This window comes from Ictidomys tridecemlineatus, chromosome 5, assembly GCF_052094955.1.
Source record: "Ictidomys tridecemlineatus isolate mIctTri1 chromosome 5, mIctTri1.hap1, whole genome shotgun sequence".
Taxonomy (NCBI): domain Eukaryota; kingdom Metazoa; phylum Chordata; class Mammalia; order Rodentia; family Sciuridae; genus Ictidomys; species Ictidomys tridecemlineatus.
Genome location: NC_135481.1, coordinates 66,388,660 through 66,409,631, shown reverse-complemented (window position 1 = coordinate 66,409,631; position 20,972 = coordinate 66,388,660). Strand labels below are relative to the sequence as shown.

Below are 20,972 nucleotides of genomic sequence, written 5' to 3'. Positions count from 1 at the left end.
TGAGTACAGGAGGAGAATGTGTGACACAATCATCAGACCTCATCAAATGGCCATTCTTATTGAAAGGCAACAGAATATATTTGTGACATTCTATTGTAAAAAGAATATTTATTAGCAGTATGTACCTATACTGTTCTAGGTGCTGAAATACAAGCCATGTAGACAGAAGATCACTATTCTAATGGATCTTACACTGTGGGAAAGAGAAACAAATACACAAAAATCAGCAAGAAAAGCATCACTCAGTCAAGTCCTAGGCAAAAAAACTAAAACAAGGGATTGGGTTGGCTACCTTAAATTGGCCTCTCTGTAGACATGACATTTAAACTGAGATCCAAATGACCAGGGACTTTCTGAGCAAGGATGAAAACCAGAATGGAAGGGACAGTTTAATCTTGGACTGTTTAAATAAAATAATATGAAAGCAGAGTATGAAAGGGAGAAACAAGATGAGCTTGGAGAAATGGTAAGAACAGATCATGTGGGATTTTATGAGCAAGGCTGGAAGTCTGAGTAAGATTCTAAGTGGATATTGAAGCTTCATGAAAGTTTGAAGAACAGAGAGTTATGATCTGATTTATGCTTTATAAAGTTCACTACAATGACTCTAGTTTTTACTAGATGATGGGGAATGGAAGGTGTGGGAAAAGAAATGGGAAGACCAAGAAGGTAAGACAATATAGAGACCAATAAGGGAAGCAATATAGAGAAGGAGGTGAATTAAGAATGTGTTTTGAGCTGAATTCGGTGGTGCACATCTGTAATCCCAGTGGCTTGGGAGGCTGAGGCAGGAGGATTGCCAAGTTCAAAGCCAACTTCAGCAAAAGCAAGCAAGGCACTAAGCAACTCAGTGAGGCCTTGTCTGTAAATAAAAATACAAAATAGGGCTAGGGATGTGGCTCAGTGGTCAAGACTCCCTGAGTTCAATCCCAGGTACAAAAAAAAAAAAAAAAAAAGAACATGTTTTATTGGTAGTCTGAAGAACCTACTGACAGATTGATACTGTAGTATAAATAAAAAAATAAATCAAGGTTAATGTCCAGATTTGGCTTGGTGAACCATTTACAAAAATGAGTAAGAATGAAAGAATAGTTTGAGAAAGAAAATTTGTAGGTTCATATTGTTTTATTCTAATACTTACTGAAAAATCTGTTTAATGATGGTTTATCATATTGCTAGTTGATATAAAATAAGTCAGAATGGCAAAGACATGACATAAAAAGACCAGTAGTGAGCACCAAATCTATTTCAAATATAAAACTAATTCTAAATAACTGTTTATTACATTTGTAAAGATCACAAATACTACAATTCTTAAAAGGAAGATAAACAGATGAATACATACTCATACCCTAATATAATAAGAAAGTTCTGAAACCAAAATCCCATCATAAACTGCTAATGACTTAAAAGTGGGAGATGAATAGGCAGGAAAAGGATAAATAGGCAAACTTCTACACTTTATACCTAGGAGGCCAACAAACTGTCAGATAATAAAACCCCACAAATGTAAGCATATTATTCGAAGTCTTATAAGCCTTCCACTTATAAAACTACAGATTATGTATCTTCCAAATTATCAGCAGCAAAAATAAAAGAAACCCCCAGGCATAATATTTAAAAAGCTTCAAAGAAAAAAACAGAAAACCACAACACAGCCAGGCACAGTGGTCCTTGCCTGTATTCTCAGTTACCCAGAAGACTGAGGCAGGAGGACAGCCTGACCCCAGGAGTCTAAGCCACCTGGGCAACAGAGTAAGAGTCCGTCTCTCCTCTCCTCTTCCCTGCTATTCTCTTCCAGTTACCCCCTCCTTCTTTTTTTGTTATACTGAGGATTGAATTCAGGGTGCTCTACCACTGAGTTACATCTCCAGCCCTTTCACTGGGCATTACATCCCCAGTCCTTTTTATCATTTCTTAAAAGTTTTATTTAAGTTTACTTTTTTGTAGTACTGGGTAAAAAACCGAGGGTGCTTTACCTCTGAGCTACACTCCAGCATTTATAAAAAAAAAATTTTTTTTATGCTACTGGGGATTGTATCTAGGAGCACGGTACCAATGAGCTTCATTCCCAGCTTTAAATTTTTTTTTTTATTATGAAGCAGGGTATGATAAGTTGTTCAAGGTTGGCCTCAAACTTGTGATCCTCCTGCTTTGGCCTACCACATAGCTGGGATTACAGGCTTGTATTACCATGCCTAACACAAGAACCTACCTTCAAACAAACAAACAAACAACAACAACAAAAAAAAAAAAAGAAAGAAAGAAAGAAAAAGAAAAAACCCAAATCATCTAAATTAATCTCACAAATATTATTTCTTTCTCTTCTTGATAAAAATATTCAATGTTCTCCTGGGGGAAAAATAGAAAAAGAAAAAGGAAATGGCTGAAAAATAAAAGTAATGAAGATTACAGCATGTAATAAAAAGTTCAAACCTATAGATAAAAGAACTTGTAGTAATGGAATTATGTAGCCATTTAAAAAAGAATAGACCTAGAACTCTCATTCTTTATTACAAAATAATTTCTAATGAAGCAAACATTTAAATTTTGCAAGGAAACAACTAGAGAAATTTGTGAAAATTTTTATAATTATCAACTAGAAAAAGTCTGATTACAGGGAAGAAGAGAACAGAGAAAGCAAGACTAATAAATTTATCTATGAGAAATAGACAAGTATTATAAATGGAGTGAAAAGACAGAGAAGACAAATTAGGAAAACTTAAAATGAAGAGTCTCTATTTTCAAAGTGCAAACAGCATCCAAAATGCAATACTAAAAGACGAATAACCTGAAATAAAGACAGGCAATCAGCAGAATATAAAAATGGCCAAATACTAAGATTACATCATTAACATTTACTAAACTTCTTGGGGGGAAGAGTTTAAATATTATTCCACCTTCATATATGAGGGATCTCTAACATAAAATCAGCAGTTTTTACAAAACAAGGAAGTGAGAAATTCGAGCCTTTCAAAGGGTTTTACCTTATAATCCCAGCATTTTATCTTTATATGTTAAGTTATAACACCATACATATGATGTATTTTTCTGTTTTCATTGAATTGTCTTTCCTCTGTTAGTTCCAATATATGGTTTATTGAGAGGTCAAACTCAAAGGATTTTTAAAGCATACTCATTAATTCATTAAATAAATTATAATCAAAAGTAAGCCATACACTCAAGTCAAATAAGTAAAACTGCTCTAATAAGCCCAGTGCACTCACTGAAGGCAGAAGAGATCTTTGTTTCCTATGAGAGCCCAGACCAGAATCTGGACTATCATCACCCCTTGAACATAACTTGAATTTCTGCTGGAGTGACTCTTCCAGGAGAGGCAATTGCTTGTACTGTTCTCATGTTCCCTTCTATTTGTGTTAGTGACATTTTAGAGATCATTCTATACTTATTAAATGAAACTCTGTAACAGGATTCTAAAATAGATTTATAACAATTTTTATCTGTCAGGTAAAAGGATGTGTCATATTTGAAAGCTTAATTTTAAAGCGTTCCAGCAAATGCTACCTCAGTAATACAATCTTTCTAATGAATCATACACATAATCATCTAAAGTTGAAGTACAAAACTGCTCAAGTTAAGAAACTGGAATAATTATGGTCACATAGGTCTCAGTTCATAAGCTACAATCAAACAGATCACTAAGATATACACCTACCTGGTCAAAAACTACTATTTCCCATATTAAAAACTTTTAAAAAATCAAAAGCACAAAATTAAGGTTTTATTTTTTTTCAAAAGTAAATTATTTGGTGTGTTTTAAAAGAGTCTTTTGATATACAGATATGTTAATAAAATAAGCATTAAACTAAGATCAAAATTATCAAACCTAAATCAACCAGCCAGGGAATAGCTGATAAAATAGCATTTTCTGGAATATTATCTGAATATCCCTAAAATATCATGGAAGACTTTTATAATCAAATTTTCATAGTAGCTAAAACTAAGCTAAAATAGTCACTGTAATTGTGAAAAAAGTTACTTTTATAAAATTGTCAGTAAGTGCATATTTCAGTTTTTTAATATATACATTTTAAATTTTACTTAGCAACAGAACTGTCCCATCGAAACTTTAATGACCTCCAATAGAATTTAACAAAACCATACTGAATACATTATACTGTCCTGCCAGAAGACATAAAGACTTCTTTGGAGAAGAAGGAAAACATGAAGGACATATAGACTATGCTTTTTATGAAATGCACAAGAAAATTGTTTTTTAAAAAAAGTCTTAAGAGTTTTAATACATACCAGGCTCCAACTTGATGATTTTTACTGCAGCTAACTCTCCGGTATGTACATTTCGGGCCTAAAAATGAAATAAAAACACACACACACACAAATTTTAAGTTCGTTAATTACATAAGTATTACTTGCATTATGCTAATTACTTATCAATGATGTGTTAACAAAATTTAAAAACAAAACCTTTATTTCTAATAAAATGAGTGTACTCATTTTCCCATCAAAGAAAAATGTAGAAAAGGCACGAAAGTATTTTAAAAATTACCTGTAGCTCCACCACTCAAAAACAGCTACTGTTTTATTAATAAAACTAGGGGTATAATTCCTACAAGTCTTTTCTTCACACTTGGGTTAATTTTTCTCAATAATAATTTTTAAAAGCTATAGTTAGAAGAAGTAAGTTCTGGTGTTCCATAGTATAATTCACGGAATATAAATAAAAATCTACAAGAAAGGATTCTGAATGTTTTTACCACAAAGAAGTAATGTTTGAGTAGATAGATATGCTTATCCTGATTTGAACCATTACACAATGCATACATGTATCAAATCATTACATGTACCTCGTGAATATTTATGTTAAAAAATTTCCATGTACCAAACAAACAAAAACCAACCTATTATAATTTTGTTTATATTATAAGCATAGGTACCAGTCATTAAGAGAAAAATTTAAAAATCAAATCATCTGTATCTAATTACCCAGATAAAAACAGTTAAAACTTTTCGTGTACATGCTCCCCACTCCCCACCATATAAGCATGTACATGAGTGTATGTGTGTATGGAAAATAACCTTTCCAGTAGTCTTCTACAAAATGACTAGCAATGCTGCCTAATTTCTCACTGGCAGAATACATAATTTATTTAACCAATTCACTATTGTTGGACATCTAGAATTTTAATATTATTTTATCATTATAAATACAGGGATAAACATTTTAATTTTGTATATATTTGCAGCCTTATTTCCTTCAAACAAATGCTTTTCTTAGAAAAGCATTTGCCATTTCACAAAGTATCATGGACAGACCTACTGTAATTAGTGATGTAATGACTAGCCCTAAAAATATTTTAGTACATATCAGCTTATCAACCTAGACGTCTATATAATTGTTAGGTCAAAATGTATGAGGACTTAAAATAGAAATTATTGCCATATTGCTCTAAAAAGCTGTGCATTTATACTTTCATCAACCTTGGATGTTAAACACATATCTGCCATGATCTATTGTAGGTAAAAAACTTTTTATGTTTTTAAAATTATGTACTTTCTCTACGCTACATGTAATTTTGAAGGACTATAAAATAGTCCATATACTCATTCCCCCCTTTATTTCATTAAGGCTACCGTTTCATTATTTAAGCCTATTTCTTTCAGATAGATTCTAAGACGTAGAATTTCTATTATTTCTATTTATCTATTTATTAATCCAGGGGTAGCTTTACTATTGAACTACATCCCCAACCTTTTTTATTTTTTATTTTGAGACAGGGCCTTGCTAAGTTGCTTAGGATCTCGCTGAATTGCTGAAGTTGACTTTGACTTGAGATTCTCCTGCTTCAGCCTCCTAAGTCTCTGTGATTACAGGAGAGTACCAACATACCCAGCTAAGATATGGAATTTTAGATCAAAACTGTTAAGCTGTCAACATGTATTATCAAAATAGACTAAAAGCACTGTGCCATTATATTCTTACCATAATTATGGGTACTTATCTTCATTGTGCTCAGTGATACACCATAGGTGAAAATAAAATTTACAACTTTTTTTTACTATTAGAATTGAATGTCAACTTTCATACTTGACTAAAAAATAAGGAATGCAATAAAAATAGGAAAGTATTATTTATGGGATTAAATAAGTCACAATCACTAGAGGAAAAAAGAGAAAAAGAGAAAGGAACAGAAGAGTGACAAAGAAAATAGGGAAGACAGCATTGGAAGACACTTTTAGAATGATATTCAAAGGGTAAAAAAAAGAACAGAATGGTGGAGAGGAATACACGAAGGAAAAGACACAAACAGAAAGGAATAAGAACAAAATCTACAGTAGAAATCTCAACTATTTTGTGAAGAGTAATTCGGGTTTCCCTTATCTTTTGTGGTAAACAGAGTAAAATAGGGTAAGAAGGTCTCAGTACCATTCCCACCATCTTCTCTTCCTTGCTTTTAAATAAAAAGATTGTCTGTTAGCCTCAGGTCATTCCTTGTTCTTAAAATCTTTCAATATTTTAATTTCCTTTGGGTTATAGAAAGACATGTACATATAAAAAATTCACATGCCATGGAGACTCTACAATATAAAATAGAGCCAAAAATTATAGAATAATCAGTGACCTCCTAGTAATCTTGTTCAGAGGATTATAAAATGTGTTAGAAGGCAAATTCCAAAAAAATGACAGCAATTATAGTTGTAATGCTTTATGGTTTGCAGAATTCTTCATATACATTATTTAATTTACTTAAACACAAAGACTCAGTTCAATAAAATCAAATGACCTATTTAATGTCATTAAGCCATCAGGGATAAGAATCAGATTTAGAATGCAAGAAATGAACTCTGATAACAAGATTTCAGTACTCCTTTACAAACATAAGAATTTTGTTTTACTTTTAAATATGCAACAGATACCTGAGAAAAATATTAACTATATAACATCTAACAGATCTCAGTGGTGACTTTTGTTCAAAATACATAACAGTGTAATAATCATTTTTTATATTAAATTAACAGTTCCTCTGATGATTTTCATTGTAACAATGTGAACTACTGCACATTTACAGTCTTTTTTTTTTTTTGGTACAGGGATTGAATCCAGGGGCACTTAACCACTGAGCTACACATTCAGCTATTTTTTATCTTTTATTTTGAGACAGGGTCTCACTAAGTTGCTTAGGGCCTTGCTAAATTCCTGAAGCTGGCTTTGAACTTGTGATTCTCTTGCTTCAGCCTCTTTAGTTGCTGGGATTATAGGTGTACACCATCATGCCAGGTGCACATTTACAATCTTAAAAAAATAATCTTAAGAGGTAAATTTGATTAAAAAAACACTCCACCATGTTTAACATTCACCTTAAAGAACTGGGATAACAATCAGATAACATGACTCAATTAATTGTTCTTTTTATGAACCTATATTCTAATCTAGTAAACATAGCCACCTCTATGCTGAAATGCCATACACATACGTGGCTTTCCCTCTTTCCCTATCTTCCTAAGTGATTATGTAAAAGTTTACACTGGAATCCCATGGAGTACAGAAAAACATCTGTGGATGTAAAGAACTTTACATATTAGAAAGAATTAAGGGCAAGAGCCTAGATTGCACAACAAAGTAACAAAAGAACTCTCACCAAGAGTGATAGTCACACCATTCAAGGTTCTAAATTTCAGGTCTTAACTCATTATGATAGTGATTGGATGCTAATACATTTCCAACAACAAAATATCTTCAGGCGATAATTTATTCCAGTTTTCCTAGTCAAACAAGCACTAGGACAATGCATTCTGCCACTCACTGAAAAACCAAAACAAAATGTGAGTGCATACTTCTCAATTTCAGATTATCAAACAAGCGTCAACAATGTGAAAAGATCTGTTTCTCTGAAAGCTTGGGAAAACTAATTCTAGTTTTAGATTAATCAGAAGCAAATGACTCTATCTCTAGCTTGAAAACACTGTCTTCTCTGTCATACACTCTTCTTCCTCTCCATAACTCCTCTCTCCCTTTAGCTTACACTTGTTCATCATGACTCAGTTTAGTTATCACCTCCTCCAGGAAGCTTTGCATGGTATCTCAATTCTGGATTAAATATGTGTCTGCTTAGCTCTGGCATAATCCTTTGAAAGACTATGTTATTTGGTAAATGCTCTAAAAGGTTGTTAAATAGACAATTATGACTAGAAGAAGGATATTATTCTCTTTACTTAAAAAATAAGAATAAAATATTAAAATCCTCTATAACTGGGAAATGTGATATACTATTTTAAATAGTCTTCTTTTCAGATGTGTTGATTCATTAATTTTTTTACTATAAATTAAAGCATTTTAGAGAAAAAATTACACAATTATTATATAATAAGATTTGTTATAAAAAATTAAAATAACAAAATAAATCAATAAATATGACAGATCCTCCTCCTAATCTCTAAGGTTAACTACTTACGGCTAACAGTTAAGAGTATTTCCTTCCAAACTATTAATTAGGTTGACTCTTAAAAGCATATATGTCTAAAAGACAAAATGCTGATAGCTTATATCAGTTTAAACCAAAGCTAAACATAGTCTTGCCATATGACCCAGGAATCCCCACTCCTAGCCAGTGCTCAACTGAGTGCAAAACCTATGTCCACACAAAAACTTGCAGACACGTTTGTAGCAGTCATTATTTATAATTGCGAAAAGCTGGAAGCAGTCATGATTTCCTTAAACAGATGAATGACTAAACAAATTGATCTGTATGGTGGAATATTATTCAGTGATAAAAAATAAGCCATTCAGCCATGAAAAGATATGAAGGAAAATTAAATCTACAATGCAAAGTGAAAGAAGCCAGTCCAGCTACATGACATTCTGAAAAAGGTAAAACTAGATAGGCAGTTTAAAAAAAAAAAAGGTAATAGTTGCCAAGGGCTTAATAGGGGGAAACATGAATAGGTGAAGCAGAGAGGATTCTTACTTAGGGTAGTGACTATTCTGTATAAAACTGTAAAGATGAATATATGTCATGCATTTGTCATAATAGCAATTTTGGTTCGATAACTGTAACTGATGTACCATACTAATGTAAGGTGTTAATAAAAGGGGAAACTGCAAGTTAGTAGGGGGTGGATAAACATAACTATGTATTATCTGCTGATTCTATAAATCTACAACTACATTAAAAATTAAGTCTATTCATTTTTTTAAAAATATATAAAAATTATTTATAAAAATATGTATATTTTCTGGGCTGGGAATGTTGGTCAGTGGCAGAGTGCTTGCCTAGTATGTGTGAGACACTGGGTTCGATCCTTAGCATCACATAAAAATAAACAAATAAAATAAAGGCATTCACAACTACCAAAAAAAAACCAAACCAACTCTACACACACACTTAAAAATAATATATTTTCAGACACATTTATGAGTCTGTTTTAAAAATTAGAATCAATACAAATATGTTGTTTCAACTTAATAGAACCAAAATGAAGACACAAGGACACCTTGAAATTTCTTTCGGAGGGACTGAGAAAAAAATATATCATTGGAAGATTTGAAAAACAATCACAGAACCACATAAAATAAAGATAGTATTTTAAAATTTAGCCACACTATGCAGAAGACAAAATATATGTACTTTTAAAAGTAAAAAATAAAGAATAAAAACTATGACTCCACTGATAAGAATAAATATTTAAATATCAGTCTCCACTTTGAAGACATATTTTTGTTCTCTCCAAATGAAGAACTGATGGGCAAGTGTTTGTACTCTGTAATTTTCCAGCTGGATTTTTAAAACAGAAAGCAGTACCAGGCTCTTTTATAATGAAAGGCAAAGAGGCTTTCAGAAAAAAAGATCTTCTAAACAGAGACTTTACAGATTCAACTCAAGAGATCTTCCAGAAATTTAGCTATACAATTTCACAATATAATCCAAAGCAGTTTTGGATTTTTGAATGCCAATTTTTGAAATCCAACACTTCTCTCCAAGAAGTTAGATGCTATATTCTCAAGTCTTTTTTAACTTTTACAAGAATCTGAAGATTGTACATCGTTTACAAAAGGAACTAACTCACTGAAGAACCACAGCACCTCTAAAAAGAATCTATATTTAATTCCCATTAATTTTAGTGAGTTATTGGTATGCAGTGATAGTCAAACTTAAGTATAATAAACACCCAGAAATTCAATAAAACATATCAGTACAGTTACATATCTTAGTTAACTCTGACTAAATGTTTCCAATTAAATTCACCAACATACTTTCTGTTCATGTATTAATTCACTGTTTTTAGTTTTTTTTTTTTTTTTTAGGTGGACACAATATCTTTATTTTTACGTGGTGCTGAGAATTGAATCCAGTGCCTCACACATGCTAGGTGAGTGCGCTACCACTTGAGCCACATCACCAGCCCTTAATTCATGGTTTTAATTAAGTTTACTACAAGTATTTTAACTCAAACTCTCATGTCTTCTATATTTAATTAACAATAAAAAGATGCCCATAGATTTCCATTTGTACCAAGAAAACATTTAAAGATCCTGATTTTCTTAGTTACGTCATTTCCATTTCAACAACATCACACAGTTGCCACATTTTGTAACTGGTGAACTTTCCCACCTGCTGTGAAAATTTTAATGAAACTAAAAATTATTAAAGAAAGAACCTAAACATTTAAATACAAGTTTTCAACACAGAATTGGAAGATATGACTCCATGCATTTTGTATCAAAGTAGCCATGAAGTTAGAAGAGAATGTTTTAAAACTGGGATCAGAAAAAAAAAAGAAAAGAAACTGGCAAGTAAGGACAGTCATCAAAAATCTGTAGCAACCATGATGGTCACCAGGAAGATAAATAAAAAAAAACTCTTGTATTTCTTTTACTATTTCTCACATTAGGCCCACATTCTATTTCCAGTTAACTTTCTTCCTGCATGCTTTTGGGGTTACAAAAGTTTTCATGAAGCCAGCTGGAAGCTTCAGTTTTAAATTAAAGCCCCCTTCCTCCAAAAATATTCTTTAACATAATAACAGTAAATCCAGAAGTCTCAATATTTAACAAATTATCTCTCTAGTGGTCAGTCACTGCTCCTCAGGGTCAGAATTACGCATCTCAGATTTAATAACAAAACAATACAAAAGTGTCAATATAGCAGACAGAAGGTATAAAAAATGCAAAGTAACTGGTTCAGTACAAAAGAAAAATAGTCAATTTTTTTCATAGGCTATAACATCTCTATACCTGATTCTGCCTGTCACCCTCCACCCCACTCCTAGTACTGGGGTTTAAATCCTGGCCCTCATACATGCTAAGCAAGTGCTCTACCACTGAGATACATTTTCAGTCCTTTTACAATTTTTTTTCATTCATTCGTTTTTTAGTTCATTCATTCATTCATTCATTGGTACTGGGAATTGAAACCAGGGGTGCTCTATCAACGAGCTACATCCTCATCCCTTTTTATTTTGATACAAGGGCTTGTTTAATTGCCCAGGCTAGCCTTGAACTTGGAATCTTCCTGCTTTAGCCTCCTCAGTTACTGGGATTATAGGTGGATGACATCAAGCCTAGGTATACCCGATTCTTTATGGAACACTATTTTTAACTGGTATATCCACCAATAAATCATGCTGAATACCTACTAAATGCCAGGCACTGTTGATGATACTGGGGATGTAATAAAACAAAACCAGTTCCCTGTTTTCAAGGAGGTTTTATCAGTTGGGAGAGAGAAGTGAACAGTAAAGACAGTGTAGTGTGAGGAATGCTCTCAGACATGATTCAACTGGGTTCTGAGCCCAGTTAAAGTAGTTCAGAGAAAATGTTTCCAGGAAAAAGTAAATCTAAATGAAACCTAATAAAAGACATTCTTGGCAGGAGAGGGGGACAGGGTAAAGGATTATGCATGACAGAATTCCAAGCAAAGGTATAATGACAGGAGAAATCATTGGAGTTCAAAGAAGTAAAATGGTCTTGCATTAAGGAAACACAAGACTCTGACAAGGAAATAGTGAAAGAGAAGATTCCTTTGACATGTACCTACTATCTTCCTGTAGCTACACTGTAACTAATGTCTTGGATACCCTTCCTTGTTCTTACAAGACTTTCCTCTCTAACCCTTCTCTTGCTCCATTTCTGATAACTTAAACGCTTAGATCCACTCTCTGATTTCTCCTTCCTGGGTCTATCAGAAACTTGCTTTCAAATACTATACTTGCTGATCATCACCTCATTCCTTCAACTCACATATTCTAGTCTTCCCATTCAACCAGGTTCCTTAATTTTTGTGGATCAAGTTATTGCCAAGCTGATTTCCACACAGTTATACAAGCCTGGACAGGTGTTCTCTCTCCATGGAAGTAGGCCATACATCAGGGTTCCTCCCATTGCCAAGCACACAAATTCAGAGCCTGAAGCCAAAATATGTTCCACATGATTTGTATCTCAGATCACACTAAGGCCTTCTGCCCAGTCTGTTCAGATACTTACTTGTTTCTGAAAAGACTTTTCCCAACCCTGTCCTGATTTTGTTAAACTGATTTTTATTAAAAGAGGGTTCCTTGCAGACAATTACTTAAATTGAGCTAATTATCTGGAAGTCCTAAAAGACAAAAGGAAATGAAGAACAGGGCTTGCATTTTAGAGGGGAAGAAGTTAACTTTCAATCACTATTAGTGGTTGCAACGTTTTAAAGAATAATTTGTTCACATACAAAAACATAATAAAAAGATACTGCACCAGGATCAAGTGGGGTTCATTCCAGGGATACAAGTTGGTTCAACCTATGGAAATCGACAAACATAATTCATCACATCAACAGCCTTAAAAACAAGACTCATATGATCATCTCAGTAGATGTGGAAAAAGCATTTGAAAAATGCAGAACCCTTCATGTTCAAAACACTTGAAAGGGATAGTAGGAATATACCTCAACATTGTAAAAGCTATATATGCTAAACCCAAGGCCAACATCATCCTAAATGGAGAAAAATTAAAAGCATTCCCTCTAAAAACTGGAGCAACACGAGGATACCCTCTTTCACCACTTTTACTCAACATTGTCCTTGAAACTCTAGCCAGGGGGCTGGGGATGTGGCTCAAGCGGTAGAGCGCTCGCCTGGCATGCGTGCGGCCCGAGTTCGATCCTCAGCACCACATACCAACAAAGATGTTGTGTCCACCGAGAACTAAAAAATAAATATTAAAAAATTCTCTCTCTCTCACTCTCCTCTCTCACTCTCTCTTTAAAAAAAAAAAAAAAGAAGAAGAAACTCTAGCCAAAGCAATTAGAAGAAATTAAAGGAATACAGATAGGAAAGGAAAAACTCAAACTATCCCTATTTGCAGATGACATGATTCTATATTTAGAAGATTCAAAAAATTCCACCAAAAATCTTCTAGAACTAATAAATGAATTCAGCAAAGTAGCAAGATATAAAATTAACACCTATAAATCAAATGTATTCCTATATATCAGTGATGAATCCACTAAAAGAGAAATTAGGCAAACAACCCTATTCACAATAGCCTAAAAAAAAAGGTAATAAAACATTTGGGAATCAATCCAACAAAAGAGGTGAACGACTTCAACAATGAAAACTACACACTAAAGAAAGTAATTGAAGAAGACCTTAGAAGATGGAAAGATCTCCCATGCTCTTGGATAGGGAGAATTAACATTATCAAAATGGTCATACTATCAAAAGCACCATACAGATTTTAATGCAACTCCTATTAAAATCCCAATGTCATTCTTCATAAAACTAAAAAAATCAATCAGGAAATTCATTTGGAAAAATAAGAGACCCAGAACAGTTGAAGCAATCCTTAGCAAGAAAAGTGTAGCAGGAGGCATCACTATACCAGACCCTTAACTTACACTACAGAGTCACAGTAGCAAAAACAGCATGATATTGGCACCAAAACAGACTGGTAGACCAATGGTACAGGATAGAAGACACAGAGACAAACCCAATAAATACAGTTATCTCATACTACACAAAGACGCCAAATAAACTTTGGAAAAAAGATGGCCTCTTCAACAAATCGTGCTGGGAAAACTGGAAATCTGTATGTAGCAAAATGAAATTAAACCCCTAACTCTCACCCTACACAAAACTCAACCCAAAGTAGATCAAGGACTTATGCATTAGACCAAAGATCCTGCACCTACTATAAGAAAAAGTAGGCCCAAATCTCCATCATGTTGGCTTAGGAACTAACTTCCTTAACAAGACTCCTAAAGCCCAAGAAGTAAGATCAATAAATGCAATGAATTCAAATGTAAAGCTTCTTCTCAGCAAAGGAAACAATCAATAACATGAAGAGAGACCTGCAGAATGGGTGAAAATCTTTACCACATGCACCTCAGATAGAGTATTAATCTCCAGGATATATAAAGAAGTAAAAAACTTAATACCAAAAAAAATAAATAACCCAATCAATAAATGGGCTAAGGAACTGAACAGACACTTCACAAAAGAAGAAATACAATTGATCAACAAATATACAAAAAAATGCTCAACATCTCTAGCAATTAGAGAAATGAAAATCAAAACTACACTGAGATTCTATCTCACTCCAGTCAGAATGGCAATTATCAAGAACACAAGCAACAATAAATGTTGGCAAGGATATGGGGGGAAAAAGGTACACTCATACATTGCTGATGGGACTGCAAATTGGTGCAACCATTATGGAAAGAAGTATGGAGATTCCTCGAAAACTTGGAATAAGACCACCATTTAACCCAGTTATCCCACTCCTCAGTATACATCCAAAGGACTTAAAATCAGCATACTGCAGTGATGCAACCACACCAATGTTTATAGCAGCTCAATTCACAATAGCTAGGTGCCCTTCAACAGATGAATAAATAAAGAAAATATGCTTATATATACACAATGGAATATTACTCAGCCTCAAAGAAGAATGAAATTATGGCATTTTCTAGTAAATGGATGGAGCTGGAGAACATCATGCTAAGCGAAATAAGTCAATCCCAAAGAAGCAAAGGCCAGATGTTCTCTCTCATATGCGGATGCTAATTCACAAGGGGGTGGTCTAGGGAAGAGTAAAGGTACTGTGGATCAGACAGAGGGTAGTGAAAGGAGGGAAGGGGGTATGGGGGGGAGGAGGGAAGGGGAATGAATCGGATATTATTACCCTATGTGAATATATAATTACATGACCAGTGTACTACATCATGTACAACCAGAAGAATGAGAAGTTTTACTCTATTTATGTATGATGTGTCAAAATGTCGTCTACTCTTATGTATAATTAATTAGAATAAAAAGAAAAATTTGTCAAAATTCGCTAAAACTTTAAAACAATTTAAAAAACTTAATTCTAGAAAATTACTTGAACAATTAATGATGGCAAGAAAAGATTTTGCTCAAAGATACTGATCACAGTATTCTTTTCTAATAGGGAAATATATAATAATAGATTAAAACTATACAACCATATAGTAAAATACACAATTATTAAATATGTACATTTACTCTTGGGAAAAGTTGTAATACATTGCTTAAAAAGCACATTGACCCAATCTATACCTATATAATTCATATCTATACTACGTTTAATGTTTAGATCCTTAATATGAAATTTCCAAAAGTCTAGAGACAATGTTTACCTTTTGATAAAGGAGGTTTAAGTAATTTTTCATTTGTTACCATTTCATAGCTTTCAAAAATGAACATGTATTACTTAAAATGCATTTTAAAAATAAAAAGATAGGAAAAAGAAGGTTGTTGACATGGAGGCTAGGAAGGGAGAGGCAAACATAAGATGAATCCCAACTACAAACTAATGCTAAAAGAATAATAGAAAATTATTTCTGGAATAACATCTGGTAAGGAATATAGGCACCTCTACCCACATAATTGTCATTAAGAGTTAAAAAGCTTAAAATGCAAAAGTTGTTAATAATTCATCAAAAGTCACATTTCTAAAAGATAATATTAAGTCATGCTCACACTGAATTTTAAGATTCTGATAAGAGAAGGGATGTAGGGGCTAGGGATGTGGCTTAGCAGCAGAGCATTTACCTAGCATGTGCGAGGCGCTGGGTTCAATCCTCAGCACCACATAAAAATAAATAGATAAAATAAAGGTACTGTGTCCATCTACAACTAAAAAAAAAAAAAAGAGAGAGGGATGTAGGGGATAAAGAGACAGGGCATCTAAAAGTAGGGGTGCATTTGTGAAAGAGGAAACATACTGGCTCACACAACAAAGTTGGAATTCACAATCCTGCTCAGGCAGTACTGTTTTCCTTAAACTAGGGGCAACAAAATAACTAATGCTACAGAAGACAGGTTATTCTGTTTGCCAGCAATAATTAGCATTTTGCTTATCTTAATTTATAACAGCATCACAGAATCTAGCCTATAGCACTTAAGTCTAAGTAACAAAACCATATATACCAATTTTTAACAAAATGAAGATAAGAGAACCCTCCAAGAAAAGGAACAGTTTCCATTTTTAATTATTTATACTGTACAGCAGCTATCAAGCAAAGTCATCTCAACAGTAAAAACAAATCAAAATCACGCCAGGGCTTGGATTAGAAAACTAAGAGAAATGACCAGGAAATAACCAAGGAAAAGTACCTCTGAAAATTGGTGCTGAAATCCAGTTTCTATGCATATTCAAATCAGTCCACAGAATCCCTCAGTTCTCAGCGCAAGCCTCAGCTGACCATCATGTATATGAGCTTCTAATGTACAAGGCACTGTGTTAAGGGTTGTGTATTTAATTGTTAAGTACTGAATTTAAAGATGCAGTCCCAAGGCAGCTTTAGAAAAAGCAGAAATTATCAAGTAGAAGATAGATCCAGAGCAGTAGTACACTTCTTCTTGGGTAAAGATGACAGCATATCTGTTCACTTACCTCAGAATATTATTGTGAGAAAGAAATAATATACTGATTATGAGAGGGTTATGCAAACATTAGTCACTCTTAGTCATTTTAATCTGATTTTATTTTTACAAAATGTTGGAAGGTGGGGGCCAGTATGACTCATGGGCCTAAACACCTACCAGGATAGACCTGGCTATCAGATGGGGTTCCCACATCATCTTAAAATCTCTGTGGGAAAATAAGATATTTTATAGAAAAAGAGCCAGGATAGGCCTAAATTCATCTTGCCCTTTTCACAGATTTATCTACTCTCTCTAAATTAAGTAGTACTTCACATAATTAAAAGCAATAACCTTTTAAAAATACGCTAACATGTACAAATTCTTAAAATGACCCAGTACTGCCAAGTGACAGTGTCTGCTCCAATTTATCTGATCTTGGACTAAGTTCTCAAATTGACAATGAAGCCCTGAAAATACAAGCATCACTTGTTAACAAATTTCACATTTCTCTTCCTGTGCTCTTGATCTAAAGACCACAATTTAAAGTTTAGAAGTGAGACTTTGTAAATTTTGAACGCAAATTGGAAAAAAAAAATCAGTTAATTTGCATTCTGTCCTATTCATTTTTATCAAAAATGCTGAAAGCGATGATTAAAGTGAGAATGTTGAGCCTATGCAAAGGAGATGGCACCATTTTAGGTCTAGCTTCGCCAAGTTCAAAGAACTTTATAAGTCCTTTATAATTTTCACAACATTTCTACAGAAGCAGAAAGGAGTTGTAAAATAATCAGTTCCCAGCTGTTATCCAAGGCTTCACATTCACCATCAGAACCATGTATTTTTTCCTCTCTCTTTTTGAGATGAGGTCATGCCATATTTCATGGTCTCAAACTCTGGGTTTATTCCATTATCCTGCCTCAGCTCAGCCTTCCGAGGAGCTATGACTACAGGTATGCATTACTATGCTGGATATGTTCTCTTTCTAGAAAGTCACAAAATAACCCTACTTTTGAACTATAAGAAAAGTAAATACTAAATAAGATCTTAACTGAATGACTTATAAAACAGTATCATAAGAAATGTACCAGAGCTATAAAAACATATGGCAGATAGATATGACTTTTTTTTTGTGTGTGTGGTGCTGGGATCGAACCCAAGGCTTTGTGCATGCAAGGCAAGAACTCTACCAACTGAGCTATATCCGCAGCCCAAGATACAACTTCTAAGGGACAGAAAAGGTCTCTCTGAAAATACAAAGCTAAACAGAACCGTGAGCAGAAGATGAAAGAGGAAGAGTGCTCTAGAAAAAGCATCATTTCATCTTAATAAAACATTTTATTGTACAGCAATCTTATACAATCTCTATTTAAATAACTTTCATTAAGACATCCATTTGCTTAATAAAAACATAATTTTAGATTTTTAAAGCATGATCTTTCATCTTTTTGCTTCTATTATTAACTTATTTTTCTAAGTTATTCACTGGAAATTGGTGCTGAAATCTAAAGTTTCTATGCATATTTCATATCCCAATATGAAAACCAATAGTCTCTCATAATGTCAGATGACTAGGACACAGAAAGGAGACATAGTTCAACTGTGATACTATTAAAAAACAAGAAAGTAGGTGATGTTTTGGTATCAGCTATCAGAGATTAACAAGTATCACACACATCCATTCTCTATCAATTTCTGATATGGGGCCATTAGGAATCTTGATAGATTTAAATCTTAATGGGACTTAAAAATTTTTTGTAGTTGTAAATGGACAGCATGCCTTTATTTTATTTGTTTACTTTTATATGTGGTGAGGAGGATTGAACCTAGGCAAGTGCTCTGCCACTGAGCCACAACCCCAGCCCCCCCACTAACGGGATTTAAAGATTGCAGAATGCTGTTGGACAGAAACAATAGAAAGTTACATATCCTTTGCTTACCAAATCATACTTTTTGTGACACAGAACTTGGTAAACTACATTCAACTGCTGAATTTAATTTGAAAAATCACAATGAGATGTGGGGGTGCATCAAAGAGATAAAGTAACAGCAATGTCTATATCTTAGTTCTCTGCCTTCCCCAAAGCTTCCGATTTAGCTGAGGCTCAGGTTCAGGAGATTCAATAAAATACATATTTAAGACTTCCTCTGATCACTGAGGTATCCCCTTGGCTAATTCCCTCAGCTCTTTCAAGTCTTTCTTTGCTCAGATCTAACCTTCTTAATGCGGCTTATCTTGACCAGCCTTATTCATTTTCCAACTTGCCTCTCCCATTCCAGATCTTCCTTAAACTCTTAAACACATTCAGCTTTTCTTCCTTAATCATGTTTTCATCTCTCTCTAACATATTACAACAATTTATTAAGTTCTTTTTCCCCACTAGAAAGCCCAGTTTATGATGTCAATAATCTTTATCCATTTTGTTTACTTGATGAATTTCCCAGGATAATGTCTGGTCACTTAAGAGCCCCTCTATAAAAACTGGTTGGATGTTGAATATTCCTTTGCACCCTGTCATCCCAGTTCTTCAATACTGCACTCCACTCATCAAAGTGCCTCATTTGACCATGCTCACAGGGGAATAACTGAGGCTGGGAATCAATGCAGAAGGCTCTATTTCAGAGAGGGAGGGAGGTTTTTACATTGATTCCCTACTGTAGTCCCTCCCTAACAATCTCATCTGCAAGTTTCATCTCCTACCTTTTCCAAACATTTAATTCCTTCAGATTCTTTTTCTTTCTTTCTTTGCAGAAGTCTTTCTCTAAACTCAGCATTGCTCTTAATTATCTGGAATAAATGAATGCTATAATCATTCAATTTCAACGAAAGGGAAAAAAAAAAAGAAATGGGAAGAAATATCCGCATGCCTCTTTTTCCTGGTACAGCTAAGCTGCTTCAAGGAGCAGTCTATATTCCCTCTACTTCCTTGCTTACAAGTCACACCTCAACTCTTACTGAACCCTTTAGACTCCTTCCTCACATGACCACCCTGTTGCTCACTTCTTCAAGACATAATTTATTAAGCACATAGTATATGCTAGTGCTATGCTAGGCCAACTGATTCAGTAGTAAACAAGATCACTGTGTGCATGTAGTTTGAATCTAGCAGGATGACTGACAAGCAAAAATGATCACTGATGAATAAGTATCATGATAAAAATGCAGAAGAGTGGGCTGGGGTTGTAGCTCAGTGGTAGAGCACTTGCCTAACATATGTGAGGCCCTGGGTTCGATCCTCAGCATCACACAAAAATAAATAAATAAAATAAAGGTATTGTGTCCAACTACAACTAAAAAATATTTTTTAAAAATGTATGAGAGTTTTGAACAACTAATAATAATAAATTAATTAATTAAAAATGTATAAGAGTTATGAAAACATACATTAGATAGATACGACTTTCTCAAAGGGACAGGAAAGACCTCCTTGAAAATGCAATGTTTGAACAGAAACCTGAAGAGAAGGAGGAGGAAAAAGAGTGTTCTAGGAAAAGAAAATAGTATCTGCAAAAATCTGAAGAACAGAGAGTAGAGAGCACATCAGAAATGTAAGAAGTTCAGTTTGACTAGAGTGTTGGGAGAGGCAGGGCCCTAAAAGGTATGTCAGTAAGACTTTAATCTGTAAATGAAGTCATTCTGGGAATGACACAAAACCTCAGATTTATATTTTTGGAAGATTATGCTCCTCAATGAAGTCAGAGCAGATAGGAATAAGAATGAAGGCAGGAGATGATACAGATGAGCTCTTAAAACTTGGTTCCTTTGTTTCTTCTCAGAAACCTTCAGTATACTATTTTCTCTCTTCCTTCTAAGACTACATCCTTCCCTCAGCTCTTCTATAAACTCTCCTGGGTGACCTCACCTATATGTCACAGATATACCCTATAACGTAAAGATGACTCTTAAACATATACCCCTAGTCCAGAGTGACATTTCCTACTGCCTAACAGACACGCACTTAGACATTACCTATGTCCAAAACCAAAGACAAAAATCCAGAACCCACAAATTTGGTATTTCCTAACTTTGCAGATAACATAAATTGAGTTACCCAAGCCAGAAATTCTAAACACCATCAATTACCCATCTTACTGATCCCCAGGTGTTTTTGATCATCTTGTAAGCATAACTC

General features: G+C 33.9%; 1 protein-coding gene across 1 annotated transcript in view; it reads right to left on the bottom strand.

Moving 5' to 3' along the window:
- Nucleotides 1-20,972, bottom strand: part of Map4k5 (mitogen-activated protein kinase kinase kinase kinase 5) — a 112,509-nt gene that overhangs the window by 83,250 nt on the left and 8,287 nt on the right. Inside the window, exon 3 of the mRNA XM_005322872.3 lies at nucleotides 4,270-4,327. Coding sequence (XP_005322929.1) covers nucleotides 4,270-4,327 — 58 coding nt within the window. The remainder of the gene's footprint in view (nucleotides 1-4,269; nucleotides 4,328-20,972) is intronic.